The sequence below is a fragment of the Tympanuchus pallidicinctus genome, unplaced genomic scaffold (assembly GCF_026119805.1).
Source record: "Tympanuchus pallidicinctus isolate F22 unplaced genomic scaffold, pur_lepc_1.0 scaffold4, whole genome shotgun sequence".
NCBI classification, from domain to species: Eukaryota; Metazoa; Chordata; class Aves; order Galliformes; family Phasianidae; genus Tympanuchus; species Tympanuchus pallidicinctus.
In genome coordinates this window covers 17,492,278-17,512,859 of record NW_026294758.1, presented here as the reverse complement: position 1 = coordinate 17,512,859, position 20,582 = coordinate 17,492,278, and the positions used below count along the sequence as shown (strand labels likewise).

At 35.5% G+C, this 20,582-nt stretch overlaps 1 protein-coding gene across 3 annotated transcripts in view; it reads left to right on the top strand.

Annotated features, from left to right (window-relative positions):
• Positions 1–20,582, top strand: part of KIAA0825 (KIAA0825 ortholog) — a 227,043-nt gene that overhangs the window by 70,400 nt on the left and 136,061 nt on the right. For all 3 annotated transcript variants that reach the window (XM_052700574.1, XM_052700576.1, XM_052700575.1), the window contains 6 exons: positions 5,427–5,521; positions 7,257–7,484; positions 8,473–8,738; positions 9,966–10,116; positions 14,885–15,075; positions 15,755–15,937. In XM_052700574.1, coding sequence (XP_052556534.1) covers positions 5,427–5,521; positions 7,257–7,484; positions 8,473–8,738; positions 9,966–10,116; positions 14,885–15,075; positions 15,755–15,937 — 1,114 coding nt within the window. The remainder of the gene's footprint in view (positions 1–5,426; positions 5,522–7,256; positions 7,485–8,472; positions 8,739–9,965; positions 10,117–14,884; positions 15,076–15,754; positions 15,938–20,582) is intronic.

The following is a 20,582-nucleotide window of genomic DNA, read 5'->3' as shown; positions in this document are numbered from 1 at the left end:
GCAAGGCAGAGTCAGAGGCCAAGCAACACCCAGTAATTTCAGGTTCTGTTCTGTAGCAAGATGGATTATTTTTTTTTAAATTGATGGAGACTGAGTATCAATAAGAATAATTAATTGGAATCCTTGCTTTACTTTGTGCAGAACACATCATAGTACGTGAACTGAAAATGTAATGGTCATCTTCTATACTTATTCAGGATGCTTACTAATGAAAGTCTTATTTAATTGAACAAAATATATCATGTAGTTCTGTCCAAAGTAGCTTTCAATTAACTCAGGTATGAGTGTCTGGTTTACAGAGCAACACAGGCTGCGGAGCCAGCATAAGAAGCAGAGTAAATTAGCCCAGGTGGAGCTGTGTGTGGTTCTTGCTAGACGGTTAAGCAACTAGCTCTCACTGGTTTAAAGCTAGGTTGGGCACATGCGTACTCACCTGCAGTTACTGCAGTGAAAGTGTTTTGGAAACATTAGCACTCTGAAAGTAGTCCTGCTAGTAAATTAAGAGAAGTTAGCCAATTCATAAAAGGTAGGGTAATATGCAAGGTATGAGAAGGTTTGCCATGCAGCATCAAGATTGAAACATTGTACTTGCTTCATTTTCTTTTTGCTTACTTTTAGGATTGAGGAGAGCCTTTTCATGTTTGTAACTCATGCAGAAATGCAACTTTTTTTTTTTTTTTTTTTTTTTTTTTATCACGTGCTTATGTCAAATGTTGCATTTGTGTATATAGTTCTTTCAATGGCAGTTTTAGTTGATTTTTGTTCAGCATATCCCATAGCACTTCAGTCTTGACACACAGAACATGTGTAAAGTTCCATCAGAAACAAAGTGGGTGTTTGGACAGTTCATCTTTTTAATTTTTTTCCATTCCCAAAGATGGCGTCTGAGTTTTATCTAAATCAGACGGTTTCTTGGCCCTCATTTTTCCCTAAACCCAGCGATGACAAAGAGCAATGGCTGCATAAATTGGATGTAAGAAGAACACTTAGGGTTTATCACAGAAGAATCAAAGATTTCATATCTTCTGACAGATTGTTTGTACTCTTAGGGGGTCTTAAGAGGGGTCAAATGGCTTCTAAGAGTTCCTTAGCTAGATGGTTAAGGGATTGTATTAGGGAGGCGTATGTAGTTAAGGGTAAAGAGGCTCCCAGGGTTTGTAAAGCTCATTACACTAGGACTATAGCTGCTTCTTGGGCGGAGAGGTCGAAGGCTTCCACATTGGAAATTTGCAAGGTGGCCACCTGGGCTTCTCTTCATACTTTTTCATTGCATTATCGCTTGGATGTAGTCTCTTCTGCGGATTCTGCTTTTGGTAGGAGGTTGCTTGTGAACCAAAAAAAGAACAGTGAAGAAAAGAAAGACATGTAGTTCACAGTTCTAGCTGGCAACAAGACAAGTTTCTTTGCAGTGTGCACAATGGAATCCTATGAAGACCAATTTAGGCGGTTGAAAATAGATGTTAGAGGGAAGTACTGCCTACCAGTGTTCTCTGATGGTAACCCCATGGCAGACAATAGCACCAAAGGAAATAGTGAACCAGAGTGAACTCTGTAGGGAGATGGATGTAGAGAGATTTTTTTAGGTGATATAGATAGCTCTCTGTGTTCAGTTGGAGAGTTCTACATCTGTCATCTTCTGGAATATATTCAGAATACTCATTTTTTCCATTTGTTTTCCGTAGATGGAAAAAAAAATCTATACATTTCATTTTCCACTCTAACTTCTCAGTGTTCTCCATCTAATCCGTCCAGATTTTAGTTTTTGACTTTTCCTTGCCAGACCTACGTTTTGTGTTTGATTTCAAATTATATTTGCATCTAAAGAAAATTTTAAAAGAAGTTAATATAAATACCCATTTTATTTGCTACCAGCATAGAGTTCAATTTTTCTCTCAAATCAAATGAAATGAGAAAATAATGAGAAGTTCTCAGTGAATTTGTCCTTGAACTTTAACACGTCTTCTGGACAAGATTAACACTCTTACTGAGAAAAAGTGTTGGAGTTCTTCTCAGTCTTACATATCCATATACTTTCTTCCCCGTAGATTTCAGTTAATGAAAGATGTAACCACTTTTTATTTTTCTTGAAAAGACGTTTAGCCATCTCTTCTGCAGGTATCTCATCATCTGATGAGACAGTCTGCTTCTCTCTTTACAGTCAGATGGATTCTCTGAGATGTTCTGAGATACCTAGTACATAAGGCATCACAGGAGCTGTTCTCTTTGAAGCAGCCTGGAACGTTAAGTGGCAGTCAAGGGTTAAACAGGAGATCTTGGTTTAGGATCAATGCCAAGATGCATTCTCTTCCCATCTTTAAGATAGTTTTCTCTTCCCTCTGGCTTTTCAGAAGCTTCTTGTTGAGACTTTTAAAAAATCAAAAACTTCTAACGTACTTTCATCTGTGTCTCACTTTTTTTCATTCCATCGAGAAAGGTGAACTTTGGACAGATCAGATAATGAGTACCAAGAAAAGCTTTTTCCAATGGAGCTCTTTGAAAACAGTGTGGGCAAAGTTGTCAAGCCCTTAGGTTTACGAGCTTTGCCTCAGGGGACCAAGAAGATTTGCAAAGGTCTTTCCTTCACAGCAGCAGAAGAATTTTTTTTTCTATATTGCTTTCTGGAAAGTTTAATAAGAGGAGTTCAGAATCAAATTTGTGGGAGACATCCTTTTTCAAAGATGCTGAAGTTATAAAGATTTTTGCTTTGATCTTGCAAAAAATGTTCAATATCTTCTTTAAGAAATATATAATTTTCAGCAGATAAATCTCAAGTGAAGATAGAGTTTGCAGTAGGAAGTAGTTTGATTTCCAGTGCTCATTTTCAGTAATTGTTTTATTAGCATTTGCTTAATATCACACACATACATACACACACCCAAAAAAAAAAAAAAAAAAAAAAAAAAAAATGCAGTAAGCTTTTTAATCTACTGGATATAAAATATGTTTTATTTCTTCTATATATTTATATCTGTGATGGGATGGTATTACCCATTTCTGCAAGACATATTTCCAGTAGCTTCAGAAACATCTGCCTGAGCCTGCTGAATCCAGTGAGGTGCTTTGGTGTCACAGTTGCCTTATACCTTATGAGCAGTCCTCTATGGTTTCCTTGATGCTTAGCTTCTCCTTGTTGATGTTAGAGCTGTCATAGTGACTTCCTCTTCTGAGTCTAAATGTTATGAAGCAAATAGGAGGCTTTAAAATTCAGTAGAATATTTAATAGAACTTTGTATAGGGGAGAAAAAATAATATTAACAATGCAAGAGGTCTCACTGTCATAACACTTACAAGAATGGAATTAGAAAACCAATAAAGTACATTAAATAGATTGATACAATCTTCTATAACGATAACAGAGTTGTAGAATATAATCTTGGAAGGAAGTATTAACTGATTATTCCTTCTCCATCTTTTATTTCTTTCATAACATTCTCATTTTTAAATGTTCTTTTTACAAATTCTCTCCTCTAAACATTCATGCGATAAGGATTTGTGTCTTTCCACACAAATGGAATTTGAAGTTTGAAATCTGAGTGAGGAGTGAAAGAATTTTTGTAGAAATTGATAGCTCGCAAGGAAGGCATCCTACCTCCTTCCAGTTACATGTGTTCCTTTCTGCAAAGATAAATTAAATTTGGGGTGAGTAGCTTCACTGCAGGAACTTTACCAGCCTCTTGAACAAAGCTACATTTTTATTTCCCAGGAGAGTTTAGTGCAAGATAGTCACAAGAGAAATAATAATAGGACTGCAGGAGAGTATTTTTATGTCTATCTCTGTGGAAACAGTTTTTGAGGGAAAGTCTGCGTAGCACTTGAAGTGCCTATACTTTTGAGAGGGTGCAGCTGGCGTGCCATGATCAGTGTGAAGGAATCCCATCTCAGCTCATGAATTGAACAAGATGAAGGCCAACATTAACTGGATAAGGTTTGGAAAAAGCAAAAAACAGCAGAGAAAGTGACTGGTCCTGGAGCTTCTTTGGGAAGAAGACAAAATATTTTATATGTGTTTGAGATGTTTTATATGTGTTTGAGATATATAGATATTGGAATTGCTCTTACTGTTAGAATCAGAAGCTATATCTATTAAATATGTACATAAATCTATTTCAAGCATTTATATATATAAAATACAGAATAAATAAGAGTAAAAATATCCAGTCATTTGTATTTTTTTGTTCTAAGTAACATCTGAAGAAAATTGTAGGAAACTTCATCATAAGGTGTATTAAAACTTTGGAAAAAGCACCATGTTTATGATGCTGTCTGTAACACCATGCTTTGAATGACTGGGGAAATACATTATCTAGTCAGTCTCTTCTAGTTTTGTATTCTAGCAGTTAGATTTCCAGACTTCACATCTTTTTTTTTTTACAATCTTTTTTAAAATTTAAATGAATATGGGAAAAGTAAAAAAGGAAACAAACAATCAAACAAACAAACAAACATTAGAAAACCACCCAACTTTAAAATGCCATATAAGAATATGAAAAGCATGTTCATTCTCCAGAGCATGAATTGTTTAGGGGAAAAGTAAAAGCCACTTGAGGTAAGTACATATAAATACTGGATTTTTCATAGAAATGGAGATCTTTAAACCCCAGCTGAGTGTACCACCAGTAGCATCAGATGAATGAAGACCTTTAAGTTTATGTGTAACAAAGAGTACTTGGTAATGTTCGACAACACCTAGTTGTTTGAAAATTCTTGGGCTTAATCTACCAGTGGTTATATTTAAGTTAAAATGTTTACACTTGCGTTGTTTGACAGCTTTATTCTAAGATGAACTCTAAAAACACAAGATTATTTAGTTTTATTATCATATTCATTTTGATTCACTTATGAAAGTGACATCTATTCATCTCTGTCAAATCAGGCAATAAGTCTATTACTTCAGGATTTCTGAGTGAGCTTTTTTCCATTGTTCCTCAAGGAACTTGACCTGTTCTTTTTACTGTAGCCATTATTTTGCTTATAATAACAGTATTAATTAACTGTCTTTTTATTCTTACCTTATTAGCTTTTTGAAATAACTGAAAACTATAAAAACACATTAGTGAGCAATTCATTTTATTTATTGAACAAATAATAGAAATTAATTTCTGCACAACTTCTCTAACATTATCTGTTCTTCCTATGAATAGATGACTGTACAATTGGTATAAAAATGAATTAATGACAAAAGAAACTATATTTTATTCATTTTATGTGCTTTTTTGTAAAATATGAATGGAATGGAATATGGATTTCACTATATTATATAAAAGGAGCTGTGTATAACCTGAATTTGACTTTATCATAACATTAGTATTCCACATCTTGTTCAGAGTTTTTTTATGCTTCATATTGATATATCAGAAGGTGTTGTAGGCTGCTGACTTTTCTGCAGAATTAATTTTAACTTTGATCCCCTTTATCATACTGTGCAGGAGTTCTGAAAAAAGCTAGTGGGGAGCTTTTAATGGGAGAAACTAGAGTAGATGAAGCCAGTGTGCTTCCTGAACAGTTACTTCAGGTAAAAGAGGTGAGTATGAAAAGAGCTTTCCACTTTGTAGGGGATTTTCTTTTGTCTGTGTCTCCAATGTGGTCTGACACCATATTCATTATAAACACCTATTGCCATAGTTTCATATACTGTAATTAATTCTAAGTGCAAACTCTCCACTAAGGTGGGCTAAAATCTTAGAGCATTCATGAACAATTGCTTGGTGTTTTTTAGATTTAATAATGGAATGGATTTAACATCATAAGTACTTCATAATCAACCTGTAAAAAAGTGTTAAAACATGATAGCTTTTATTAAATATTATATTGTCAAATACGGAATACATTTTAAAATTCTAATAAGTTTGAAGCATTTGATAATAATACTGTCTGTAGAGACATCTACTCACATGATGTTCAGCATCTTTGATGTCAACAGACTACTGTGCTTTGTAGTATATGTACAAGATTAAATTTTAGTAGTCATTTACTACTAAACAAATTTTAGATGATGTTATGGGACCCGAGTGTTCTAACAAGTCTGATACTATGCAGAGGTAGAATTTAATTTCCTTACAGCTCATTTTTACTGCTGGAACAATTTTCTGAAATGTGCTTTGAATAAGGATGTGTGCTGATATTCCTGTATTTTATAGGTTACAAAGAACGTTTTCTGAAGATTGGGTTTTACTTGACCCAGGATGATGAAAAAAAGTAAAAAAAGAAAAAGTAAAAAAAAAAAAAAGTCATAGAGCGAAAAAATAAGAGTAATTGCCAAAACAGTTGTGTGGGTAGCTGTCTCTTTCCTCTCTGGAGCCGATGACTGGACTGGGGTAGAGGCATGGAAGGAAGATGCAATTTCTAAATTGGAGTAAAGCTGAAAGGATTCTATGTTGTAGACTTTTTTATTGTTCTTAATTAAGTATGATAACTCGTTGTCAGGAATACTTCCTTTCACCTACTGTGCCCTCATAGTAGGAGTATTGATGGTCTATCTTACACCATTAAAATATTTCTCATGCAGTGGTGCAGTTCTCAGTGGGACACTTCTGGTGTTTGTATGTTATACAAGCCATGCAAAGCAAGATTGATGGAAAGTAACTATGTCCTATGATGTCTTCTTCTGTGCAACTGAAACACTTCAGATAATTTCAGACCCCTCTGTTTATGGAAAGCAAAGAACTGATACAAACCATTGTAATGTACTGTTTTTGCTAAAAACAAGAGATCTGTGTTTAAACATTTTAATCTGTGCTACATCCAGCTCTAAGGAAGTTAAATCCAGTGTGGCTTAAAACCACCTTCTATTGCTGCATTATCATTAATATTCAAGGTTTGCAGATTCTGGTTGTTACAAGAATTTGGTTGTTGCAAGAAAAATACAGAACTACCACAAGAAATGCACTACTGGAATACTTGTTAAACTACTGAAAATGGTTATAAATAAATTTGGCTTTGTTAAGTGTGTATTAAAGATGATAAGTAATGGATTATGAAAAAGCATTAGTGTTTAATCAAGGCTTTTTATAAATTCATTTTCTTAAAACCTTGATGGCAAATGCAATATTGTTATGCATGTTCATTTTGTGTATGCTGCTTTAATATAGTTTCAAGGCTAGTGAGCTATATTTCAAGTTACTCAAATGGAATTCAAAACATTATAGTGTTCTTCAAAGTAATTCAGTTACGAATATTCATGCAAGTTTCAGATAGTAAGAATAATAACATTCAGCATTGAATTTGGATTTATTTAATAAACATATATATTATTTCAGCCTATTTTACTGAATTTTGGTTGGAGAAATGCATTTAAGGACCTGTCTTCTTCAGTGGCTCACTGTATAACAATAGCAATTCAGGATTTTTCAACTAAAATTCTTCAACATGAGCTGCAAGAACAGTCTTCAGCTGCTGGCTATGCAATGAGTCTTGTAAACAACCAGCAAATAAGGGAGTCCTGCAAAGCATTCCAACAAGAGGAGCAACCAAAACGAATTGCTAAGGCAGGTATCAAAAGATCTGAAGTTTGAGGGGAGACAGAATGGCTGTTTGCCATCAATACTTCGAAGTATACTTCGAATACTTGCAGTACCATTAATATTTTAAATCTTATATAAGTGGAATTAAGAAGAAAGTGAGAAGCATTATAATCTGAGGCTGAACAAAGCTTTATAAAATAGCCCATAGTCTGTACTTGAAAGTATTAACTTTTAAACTCTGCTGGCATTTTTTTTTCTCATCCAGAAAGTTCTAAAACATTCTGATTAGTACCTACACTGTTACCACGTGGTTCATAGGAAAATGCTTAATGCTGTAAAGCATAACTATGAAGGGATTTCCTGTATTTAGATTTTTAGACTTCCCATTTAACAAATCAGCATAACTAAAAATAAGGCCAAATTAGAGTTCTTTGATTTGATGCAAATTCATTACTTAGGGTAGTGAATTAGTTTCTTGAACGTTTGTTTGAACTTACTAAGTTTGTCAACTGCTCTACAAATTTAGATGGTGCTGATTGTTTGCCTAAAGTAACACGTAAGATTTGAGAAAATAAAGAAAATAGTATTAAGCAGAGCAGTATATAAACTTAGTAACAGATGTTTTCTTTCAAGTTTAGTATTAAAAAATGTGTATTTTCTGAAACGATTTAGTTTAGAAAATTATCTTAGTTTACAAGGAATTAACCTTCTGTTTTGAATGTACATAGAATGAAGTCATAAGCAAAGTGAAGACATTACTAGCATAAAATGGTTTTAATTTTTTTCTCAATAAATATTGCATCGCTTTAAAGCAAGAAGGAATGTAGTAATAATTCATTTACTATAGATAAATGTTTCTCTACTGTAAAACAAAATGAAATGTTTGTAAAGCCCATTTGATGGATTTATGCTTTATGCCAATTTCATTGTTCAAGAATCTGACCCAAGTGTGTATAAATTAAACAATGCTGTCAGAATACGAATAACTTGATGCCACGTTTATTTCTCCCAGTTTTGTTCTGACATCATGGGAGAACTTGACACACTGCTTCCACTGGCTCTGGCATGCAGAGATGATTCTCTTGAGGAAATTAGAGCAAATTTTGTAGAGGCTTGCAGCAAAGTAGCGACAGCTGTCCTGGCAAGACTAGAGGAAAGAAGTGAAGACGTTCCCTCCAAGGCTCCCCTGCAAAACTTATATGCTGCTCTTTCCACAGCAATATATGTCTGTCAACATTTTACAATGTATAGCAATTTAATGAGAGAAAGCAGCAAAAAGTAAGTCTCTTTTACATGTAACTGTTTAATTTGAATAAAAATAATATAAAACTTAATTTCATTTTGATGACACAATATGATGACAGTTTTCCGAATTGCATCACATTTTTTCATGAGCACTATATGTACTGTTTATGAAAAGACCTGAATCAAAGCTAACAATAATCTAAAGCAGCCATTTCAAAACAAATTATTTATGGGTAAGATCTACATTTTATTCCTAGCTCAATAATTTTTATTTGTTAAGTTTAAGTAACTTCCTTGAACTAAATGTACTCTGCTATCATATAAATAATTGAATAAGGCCTTAATTTCTTTTTTCTACCTCTTCAACAGCTGCATTTTCATAATATCAAGTTTGGCACATAGCAATCTGAGAAGACATTATAAATGTACATTCCTGAATTTTTTCCCTATATCAGCTTTTTCAGAAATGTGTAAAAATACATCCAATCTACTTTTAGAATTTAGTTTGTCATTGCATGCAAAATAAAATATAGGAAGGAAAGGAAGCAGTAGTTTGAAGTCAAAGACACTATTTGACATGGACTGTACTATAATTATCTTATGTGATCTTTTTGGATTTTTTTGTCTTAAGATACTGGGAATGTTTTTATTGTCCCATGTGTTTTAGCCATACGTAATATAAAGGTAGAAACTAGGCCTCTTGGGGGGAAACAACTGAACTTTTGAGAAAATTTGAGAAAATTTACAGGGACAAGTGTAATTTTTAAGGGGTTATATAAACTGTTGAGCTACTTTCCCTCTGATGCATGAAGTCTGTTTTTATGAATTGGAAGTTTGGGCCAAAACATTGCTCACTGATTCTACTTCCATGTATTATGAAAAATTTTGCCTCCAAACTACCAAAAGTAATCATTAGACTTTGTTAATGTTTTCTTCATCATAATTAATGCTGATGCAATTATACTTCGACACAGAATCTCTGAGTAACTGAATGACAACTTCACTTCTATTTCAGAAAAGTCTGAAGTAATATTTTTCCAAGTTACTCTATTAAATGAGAATTTGCAGAGGGCTAGATGTACTTAAAGAAGTTGTGAAAAGACCAGATTTTTTTCAAAAGTGAATATTGGGTTCAGATTCCAGGACTAAGAGGAAATGAATGATTGATTCCTAATAATCAAGAGCGTTTGCAGCACTGGGGATTGCTACCTTCTGCATGGCCTTTCAATCTTTGCTTCTTTGTTCATTCTTTCTGAACAGACCTCTTTTCTTAGTGCCTATCCAACAATATCAGGAATTCATCAACGTTCTTCAGTTTCAAGTTACGAACTACTGTGTCAGAGTTTGTGCTACAAGCATTTTGCAGGATGCTGAGAGCCACCACTGGGATGACTACAAAGCTTTTTATGAGGTGTGAGGTTAAGTTTACTATGCCTGATTTTTTACAAAATGTATTATACTGGTTGTCAGCCGTCTAACTAGAAGCATGAGATCAGCATAATTTTTACATAAAGATAGTTGGTATTAACTGTTGAGAAATATCTCTTTTTGCAAGCAAATGTCTCTGAAGGAATGAGGTAGGAAGAAAATAATTAATTAAGGATGAGATAAATAATGAAAATACAGTTTTTATGGTATTTGCTTAATAAAATATTGTGTGTCAAGTTCAAGACACCTATATGAAACTCAAAAAAAAGATGTCATGTTAACTCTTCTTCTTACAGTAAGTGTGACATGAAAATGCAAGACGGTGATTTTTCTCCCAGAAATCATCAATCTAATTAAATAGGATTAAATTAAATCTACTGATTTTCCTTTTTACCTCATGCATGTGAAGGATGTAGTTAGAAAAGGTGATCTGTATAGTTCTTTTTAGAATTTAACTGTGTGGCATTTCACCTGCATTTTGAAGTTGCAAGCCGGTTTTTAAACTGTAATTCTAATGATTCTCTGAAAGAAACTGTAGGGAGCAAGTGAATATATCATTAAAACAATTTATTTAGTTAAATGTAGACATATTCAATTTGAATTTATTTTCATGTAATTTCAGGATTAAGCAGAAGCATTATATTGTTGTTCATCAATAATGACTGAGATCTCCTGGAGATAGAGACCAGCCCTTTCTTATTTAATTTTATTTGTTAAAGACTTACAGCAGTTTTTTTAGACATTTTCTATAGATCTTGCATGAGAGACAACTGTGATATATGTATTCTACACAGCATATATAAAGCTGCCAAGTCACTGACAGATGTCCGTACTGGTGATTAAACAGGCCTTAATGTAACTAATGATGTGAAAATGGCTTTCCTTAGCGATAAGTAAATAAACATGTGACTTCTGCTTGAACATAAAGTTTGATGTCCTGAGCTGATAAGAAAGGAACAAGTTGAGTGACTTTTGGCAATTGATTTAGGTCTGGTCTTAACTGGTGGAAGTCTGTGTGGTGCTGTGTCTGCTTATTGTTGACTCAGTAAATCCCAGATGACAGTTATTCAACGTGGTGATACCTAGTTGTCACAAACAGCTGTCTCAACAACAACAAAAAAGACTACTAACTAGTTAAATAATTTTATTGTTCGTAATCAGAACTGATATGCAGAAAGGAATGAAGAAAATCGGTGTTTCAACTTCATGTACCTGCAGGGCTTCAGTTGGGAAATATGTAATTGCACATCACTGCACCAATCTTTTTCCTGTAAAGTGGTCTATGATCTGCTCAGAATGCCTTTAGGAGAAATTATGATGAGCAACTACTGCCTCTGTGTGACTCTTATTGGCATCTTGAATGAAGGAGGTTAGCTTAAAATCTGTTGCTTGTTACAAAGGCAACATCTTACTGAAACTTCTGGATGTGAGAGGTGGTTCCTTCCGAGTTCTAAACTAAGCAGGAAATGTGAGGCTCTTCCTATTGAGTCACGCAGATCCTGCTGAGCTCGCAGCCCAGGAGTAGCACGGACAACAGCCAGAAGACCTTGCCAGTCTTCTAGGGCAGGCAAGGAGTACTAGGAATGAGGTGCTGCTCTCTAAGGGCACACACATGCCCTTGTATGCATCAGTGGCTCTCAGGCCTTTTTCAGTGGGATCCCTTGTTGTAAACAGCATCATAACCTTGCGTTTTTGAGGGGAAGCTACACTCGGCTTCCCTCCTTCTGCTCATCTCTGTAGTAACCTAGTTCTTGAATCTGGTTTAGTTTGGGACCATCACTACCCCTTCCTCTCCGTCCTCCCATTTTTGAGTGTTATATACAACTTCAAAAGAATAAGTAATCATTTGCAAATCCTAAATGCAATTTCTGAAAGGAAAAAATACATCTCCACATTCTCCCACAAACTAAGCCAAATATTTTGTGTAAGTTAGGGAACGCTTATTTTCTTGTTCTTTTGTCACATGTTTAATAACAAACTAAATGACAAGCCTACATCTCAGGATCACATGGACTTACTCATTTTTCTCCAGTAATGCAAGGTGTTCAAATGTAGATGTTCCTGCTCCAGCAGGGTGATTGGACTTAATGATTTTTCGATGTCCCTTCCAATCTCTGATTCTGTGATTCTGTGAAATGGTACTAGAAAGAATATGTGATATCCTTCCTTTCCATTCCCTGGTAGTCACTAATGCTGCAATGACAAGTGAAACTACTTGACTTATCCTGATTTGCATTCATCCTGAAAGAAGAAGAAACCAAAGAGAGAAAGGCAAAGAAGAAAGAGGGTGAAAGTGTCTGTGTTTGATTGTACAGAGCTGCAGTTTCCATCTCCAGTTATTTATTTACTTTTACAATGTTAACAAGAGAGAACAAGATTGGTAGCAAATGTTTATTGCAGCCTATAATACAAAGCATTAATTCTTTTTCTTTGTTGCTAAAAAGTGAATAATGTCTGTTCTAAATACATTCTGTAACCTATTTCAGAACCTGACCATATGTCCTGACACACCTAAATTAATGGTGGTAACTGGAATTAAAAGCAAAGCCAAAAGAACTGTTATAATTAGAATTTTAATTAGTGCTTGAATACAGAGATCCTAATCACTATGATGCAACAGTGAGTTTTGACAGATTTTGTGGTACTGTGAGATCTGAACAGAACTTTATGAGAACAATTCCGGTGCAGCACGTAATCTAAACTGTCAGGGAATGAAACTCTTGGTTCAGTATCTCTCTGACAGAGTGCACTGAACACCCACTGTGCCACTGCACCAGCTCTCCAGATTATGTTTTGGAATGGAGCTTTTAGTGTAGGAGACATCTGCTGTAGCTTTAGGAACTTATGTTTTCTAATAGACAAAGAATAAAGAATTGTCTGTTCAAAGATAATATTTGAGTGGCTTATGTAATAAAGCCCAGCTGCTTTTTTCCTGATGTATAAGCTAAATAAAAGCTCACATCTGTTTGTATTACATGAAGCTTGCAAAAATAACAGATGTTTACCAGTAGAAATGCCTAGAAATTGCAACAAATACAAAAACAGTCAGAAAAGGGGAATCGATCCCATTAAATCAGCTTAACTGTTGCTTCTGCAGTAGTGGTACAATGTTAGAAAAGCAGTGTTATTCAATTTACCGTTTTAAATTAAATAAAGCAAAGAAAATAATTTGTCTTTATAGTTAGAAAATGAAACTTGCCAACATTCAGTTACTTATCAAAATGAATGCCCTGTGTTAGAAAGTTCAGAATTTTATTTCTGATTGTTAGATATGCATTTCTGGGGGGAGGGATAAATTGTTAGAATTATTTTTATAAGCTAAAGTTGTTATGTAAATGAATTAAGTTCTGTTAGGACTAGATACTTTATACCGGACTGGTTTATTCTATAAGAACAGAAAAGTTTTTACAAACTATGGGAAGTGCTAGTAAAATATCTGTAAGATAGGTTTAGAGCATTTTGTTTTGTTTTGTTTTGTTTTGTTTTGTTTTGTTTTGTTTTTTCTGGAGATGTTGTACTGGAATTAATCTGGAGAGTAATCATGATAATATAAGAAATCCACATTTAGATAATTTGTTATTAATTTTTCATATATGCAAAGTGATTAAATTATGTTAGGAGCTGAGTTACGAATTAAACGTGTACCTTCTTAAATGGTTTTGAATATAACCTGTGAAAATATTTAAACTTTTTTCATATAAAAGATAGGCAATATAGGAAAAATACAAGAAGCGAAATTCTGTATGATGGCTTCTTTCAGTCCTCACTCACTTTTGATCATTATAAGACTATCCTGTTTCACATATTTAGAAACATATGCCTAATGCTTAACTGTAGTAACAGAGAGACTAGTTAGAATAGAATAGAAATAGTTAGAATTGAAAACAGTTCTAAGATGTCACTAGCTCTATGTGTGACGAAAATTAGGCAAAGACTTTTCCTTTCTGTAGTTACCTGTAGTAAATTTTTCTTTTCTATCTTAGTGAAACCAGGTAAATTGGATATGGTGGGGTTTTTGTTTGTTTGTTTGTTTGTTTTTTGTTGTTTTTCCTAAATGAGATGCTTCAGATACCTACATCAATCATAAATTTAATGACTAAGGCAGTGGTCACAAGTTAGGTTCATCAGTACTTTGTCAGAATTTGCCACCCCTCAATAGAGATTATGTTTCTAAAATACTGACAGTGAATTACTGAATAATGACAGTTTCCAGTATCCTGCCAAAATAGCATGTTTATAAAGAAACCAGATTAGAGAAGAACATTGTTTAGAGAAGAACATTGTCAAACTCTTAAAATGTTATTTTTTATATCTGGTAATGTAAAAATATCATTAAATTCTTAAAATATTTCTCAACTCCATAGGAACCTAGGAGGTGAAAGCTCAAAGCCCTTATCTACTTCAACTTCATCCCAGTACTATTTTCTGAACAGATATTAGTTGAATTTTTTATACATGGATTCAAATTAGTACCTCTTGGATATATTATGAACTTGACAATCTGTAGGCTTTGAGAGAAGGTCAAATAGGGATATAGTAGGTTGTGGTAGTTCTGTAGTAGTTCTGTGTGAGAACTCTAGTTTTGCAGCTGAAATAAAGATGTTTCACATCTTGTCAAGGACCTTTATTTGGTCATTGTATGTCTGCAACACTCCAGCTATTTCCTTTCAAATGGAATTAATAAAGCTAACAGAAACTGAATTGACATTTTGGAGGGTGTGTTTCTATTACTGAATGTGTGGTTTTACTAGGGTGAAAGATGCTCATTCTCAGTCCAGATGTGGCATTACTTCTGCTGTGCTCTTCATCATGATCTATGGACTATTCTACCTCCCAAGTTAGCCCAGGAGATTCTTACAGATGTGCTAGAGCAATCTTTGGATGTGCTGTCCTCTAGATATTCCCAAGCCTGTCCTAGTTATAAGCGAACACCACAAATCAGGTAATAATTTTATATTTAATGCACACTTTTTAATGACTAAAGTTCATAAACCTTAGTTTTCTGTTTTACAGTGATGTGATTCAAGTTAGATGATAATAAACACAGTGGAGGGGATAGACATAATTTATATATTTTAATTCAGTGGATTTTTGTATGTTCAAGTCCTGTAGTACTCTGTCAGTTAATATGAAGAGGCAGCCAATTGCTGAGTCAGAAATTTTCCAGATAGTAAATGTATTGTGTGTACACAGACAGTGTTTTGTAAAATTCAAGATTAAGTTCATTTATCATTACTTTATTCTTCCCATTAGATTTGAAAATACAAGGAGAATGTATGCGCTCTTTTTATTTTATCGTAAATCTAAAATATTTTTTGTTATTTGTAATGTAGAAAGTAAGTTATTCCTATCTAATAGCACTGTCCTTTTAAGAAGACATTTCCATATTTTGCAAGTCTTCTGTTGGGTAATTATTGTAAAATCTTTTTTTGTAATAGAGCTGCATATTTTCGGTTCAATGAGTTCTGAATTTCTACAGCTGGCACTGATGGAAGATGCAATTTCAAGTCCCTCCTATAATTCAGGAATTTTTGGTTATCAGAAGAGAACTCTCTTTAACTCAAATCTACCACTATTTTGATGCATCTAAGTAATACTATTTTCCCTTTTTCTTTCTACAGAATAGATATTGCAGCAATTTTGATGTCCACTGAAAATATGCTGTGGTCAGTTTGCAGCTCAGTCCAGGAATTTCTGAATCCACATGAAGACAGAGATCTCAAGATCTATAAAATACATAGCCACTGCAATAATATGCTCTCTGTGCTAGCTATTTTAACTTCACCACTGAAAAATTTGTATGAGTGAGTATGAATTAAACATTCCATTTCAGACAAAATTTAAGCTTACATTGATATACTGGCAAGATGAGTGATTGTGTTGAAATACAAATGCAGTGAACACTGTTGAAACAATTTTATAACCTTTGACTATTTTCTGATTTGGTCTTAAAGTCATCTTTATGACATTGTCTAAAGATCTGTTATGTCTCCTGGGATTATGTCACCTTTGGACCAAATCCTTAAATTGCACATTTTTCTGATGATGACAACGCAGAAGATAATGCTGATTTTGAGATTTTATTTCTTCTGTAACACAAACAGTAAAATTTTATTGATTATTATTTACCCAAATTTACAACTTGCTTTTCAGACAGGTTTTGTTAGAAACACATTCATATTAAATTAAAAGCACTTACTATTATGGTGCTAAAGCCTTTGAAAAGATTTTGAAGGAATTAGTTGTTCATACAGTTGAAATATTTTGTCTTATTACTAGTTCAGCTTCACAGTGAGCTGTGTTCTGCTTTCATTCTGTAATAACTTTGTGAGTGCTAGAATTTAAAGGAACATAATTTACTTCAATTGTCATCTGATTACATGACCAGTGAGTGTCAGCAAATCTTAAATATTTATTTTAAATAGTATTTAAAGAATATTAAAAGAGTGTGAAATTCTTTTTAAAGTGAAGTCTTCAGAAGTTGCAAATGCAAACAAAAACAGACATTGCTTGCTTGCACTGAAATTATGTCTGAGTCTTCCATTTGTTTTGTTCCTAAATATTCAGCTGTGAATTCTTGTGCAAGAGGCAATACAAAGAGAGATCACATGTTTAAAAAATAAAAAAGCCAAATTCCACTCAACTTGCTTTTATCCTATTATTTTAAATAAAAATATTCTTAATATTACTAGTGGAGAAGGGTGCATTTAAGCTTCTTTAACTGTCATATGTGAGCAATGTGGAACATGCAAAAATGGGCTGTATCTGAAATAACTCAGGCACATGTAAAGACTGCATTAGAGAATGTAACCAATGAACAGACTAATCTTGTGGCAAAAGTAATGGAGACAGCAGTAGACATTGTGTTAGTTGTAACTGCTTTCACTTAGTTTTATCATTCCACCATCTTTCCTTTGTGAAAGTACTTAGGTTTATGGCCTAAAATAAGTAATTTGTGTAATCTGTCCCTCATAGCTTTTCTAGTTTCCTTTGTTAATGTATATCTGTAATAATGATAAAAAATCTGTTCTCACATCAGAATTCATGGAGTTTCAGTGAAAGTGCCAATAAAGAGAATAAGGCACTATAGTTATGCTACGTATTAAGTACTTTGCACTTTTGTGGCTGTTGTCCATGTCTGTAGAGTGAGCATTAGTAAAGCCAGTGCACAGATGGAGCTGAACTTGACAAGGGATGTGAAGGATAACAAGAAGAGGTTCTACAGGTGCATAGGTAGACTGGCCAAGGAGAGTGTTCCCCCTCTAACAAAAGGTAATGGGGAGCTGGCTGCTTCTAATACAGAAAAAGCTAAGGTAGTCATTGAGTACTTTGCCTCAGTCTTCATAGGTGGTCAGGCTCCCCATCTGTGCCAGGACCCTGAACATCTAGATCAGGGTGTGGGGAGTGGATTCTGTCCCACTGTGACAGTGAAAGATGTCCAAGACCTCCTCATGCAGTTGAATGTATATAAGTAGGTTCATGGAGCCGGATGATATCCATCATAAGGTTCTGAGAGAGATGGCTGATGTAGTTGCCAAACTGCTCTCCATCATATTTGAAAAATCATGGCTGTCTGTGAAGTTCTAGGTGACTGGAAAAAAGGGAAATGTTACTCCCATTTTTAAGAAAGGAAGAAAGGAAGACCTGGGGAACTACAGCCTGGTGAGCCTCACCTCTGAGAAGATTGTGGGGCATATCCTCCTAGAAGCTGTGTTAAGGCACATCCTAGGAAAAGAGGTCCAAGACAACCAGCACAGCTTCACCAAGGGCAGATCATGCCTGACCATTCTGATGGCCTTCTATGATGGAGTGATGGCTTCAGTGGACGGGGGAAGGGCAATGGATGTCATCTTCCTGGACTTCTGCAAAGCCTTTGACGTGGTCCCTCACCACATCCTTCTCTGTAAATTGGAGAGTTGTGGATTTAAAGGATGGACTGTTTGGAGGGTTAAGCACTGGTTGGCTCGTCACAGCCAAAGGGTTGTGATTAATGGTTCACAGGTCATGGTGGAGGCCCTTAGGGGTCAGTCTTGGGACCAGTGCTCTTCAACATCTTCATCAGTGACACAGACGATGTCATCAAGTGCACCCTCAGCAAGTTTGCTGACGCCACCAAGCTTAATGGTGCAGTCGATACAGTGGAAAAAAGGGAAGCCATCCAGAGGGATTTGGACAGGCTGGAGAAGTAGGCCCATGAGAACCTGATGAGATTCAATAAGGCCAAGTGCAGGGTGCTGCACTTGAGCTGGGGCAATCCCAGGTTTTTATACAAACTTATCTGGGGAAGATCTCCTTGAGAGCAGCCCTGCAGGGAAGGACTTGGAGATCCTGGTGCATGAGAAGCTGGACATGAGCCAGCAGTGCATGTTTGCAGTCCAGAAGGCCAAATGTGTTATGGGCTGCATTGAAAAAGGAATGGCCAGCAGAGAGGAGGGGATTTTCCCCCTCTACTCAGCTTTTGTGAGGCCCCATTTGCAATACTGCATTCTGGACTGGGGCCCCAAGTACAAGAAAAACATGGAGCTCTTGGAAGGAGTCCAAAGGAGGGCCACTAAGATGGCCAAAGACTGTAGAACCTGTCGTATGTCCAACCCTCATATGCTAAGGACATATTCTATGCCCTTGCATAGAATGTCTTCTCTATATTGTAAGCATGCTTAAACTTGATCTTAAATTCACCTATGAATCTTGGGCCATCAGATTTTAGCACTCACACTTTTTGTGTGTAATTTTTCTCTCTGCCCTTTTTGTGACCTTTCTAAATTATAATCAAAAAATCACAAAAGGTATGGCTTGAAGGAGACCTTTAAAACCATCTCTTTTCAGCTCCCCTGCCACGGGCACAGATGCCTCCTTCTAAATCAGGTTTATCAAAGCCACATCCTACCTTCCAGTGAACACTTCCAGGAAGATCTCAAGGTCACGATCTGAACTGGGAGGAGCTATTGTCTCCCTCCAGTGTAGAGAGGCCTTGCAGAAAGATACAGGCTGGGCAATCACCAACCACATGAAGTTTTAACAAGAACAATGGCTGAATTGTGCACCTGGAGCAGATCAACTCTGGCTATATTTACAGATGAGGGGACTGTACAGACTGTAGAGCAGTTTCGCAGAAAGGGAACTGTGTGTTTTGGATGACAGCAAGTTGTACGTAAGGCTGCAGTGTGCCCTGGAGCCCAAACAGCCAACTGTACCCTGGGGTGCAGCAGGCCCTCTGCTGCCAACCGGGCGAGCGGAGGGTCTGAGGGTCTGCGTCCAGAGGGATTCAGTAAGAGATGGCATTGAAAGCTCTACTGATCTGAAGAGATCACGTTTTCTCACTTGTCTTGTCAGCTAGATAGATAAGATTGTCATTAAAGGAAAGTAAGCTTGTTAAGCAAAACTTTCCCCTCTTGAACCTGTGTTGCTGTTATCAATAACTACATTGTCTTTCAAGTGTTTTTCAGTAACTCCCAGAATAATCTCCAAAATTTTATCCCAACTAAAGTGAGATTGAAGAGGTTCTGGTAATTACCAGAATCTAATTTCTTGCATTTCTTGAAAGTGAAGACATCGTTTGCCATCTTCCAAGGGACCTTTCTGGATTTCCAAGACTGTTGGAAAATATTTGACAAAAATCTCATGATGACGTCGGATCTTTCAGCTCTTTAATTGAAATGGCACCAAGTAAAAGACAATTATGAGGGCAGCTCTGAAAGTAATGTCTCATTTGTGCTTTATTATGTTCATCCACAATATCAGAGGCATATGTTGGTGCTATGGCAGTAGAGGTTGAACCTTCCCAGCAATATTTGGTTATGTTTTGTTGCCATGCAACAGATGACAGCAAAGGGGCAGTTTGACAGAATGGAGTCTGATATGGAAGTGTGCATGGAGCAAAGGTTGTCATTTAATTCCTCCATACGGAAAAAATGGCACCCACTAACATATATCAGCACTTGCTAAAAGTTGATGTAGACCAAACAGTGTATGTGAGCAGAGAGAGACGGTGGTGCGTTTCACGAAAGACAAGCCACAGTCCAGATAGCCATTCAGAGCCATCACACCACACAATGAAGAGTGTCTCAATCAGCTCATCCATGCAAATCAGCTAATGGTGATGCGCATGTTAAAAAATGATGTTTTGTAGCTGATAATTCCCTCTATCAAATAGTGTCATTTTGCTCTTTGTATTTGTTGTAGCTTTCATGGAAATAAATAGGAAGCACTACTTTCAGAGCAACTTTTGTACTTCACTTTACTTGCTGTGCTCCTCCTAAGGCAGCTTTGTGTACAGTTTATGTTATTTTTAATGAGATTACACTGTTGTATCATACTCAATACTCTAAAAGCCATAAACCCCAGGTTCATAAGTGAAGTTACTCAGTTAATGCCTAGTATCAGTTATTAGTATTCTGTTGCTGGAGAAAAAGATGCATATTACCTCAGTGAACTCTATGAGTTTTCTGT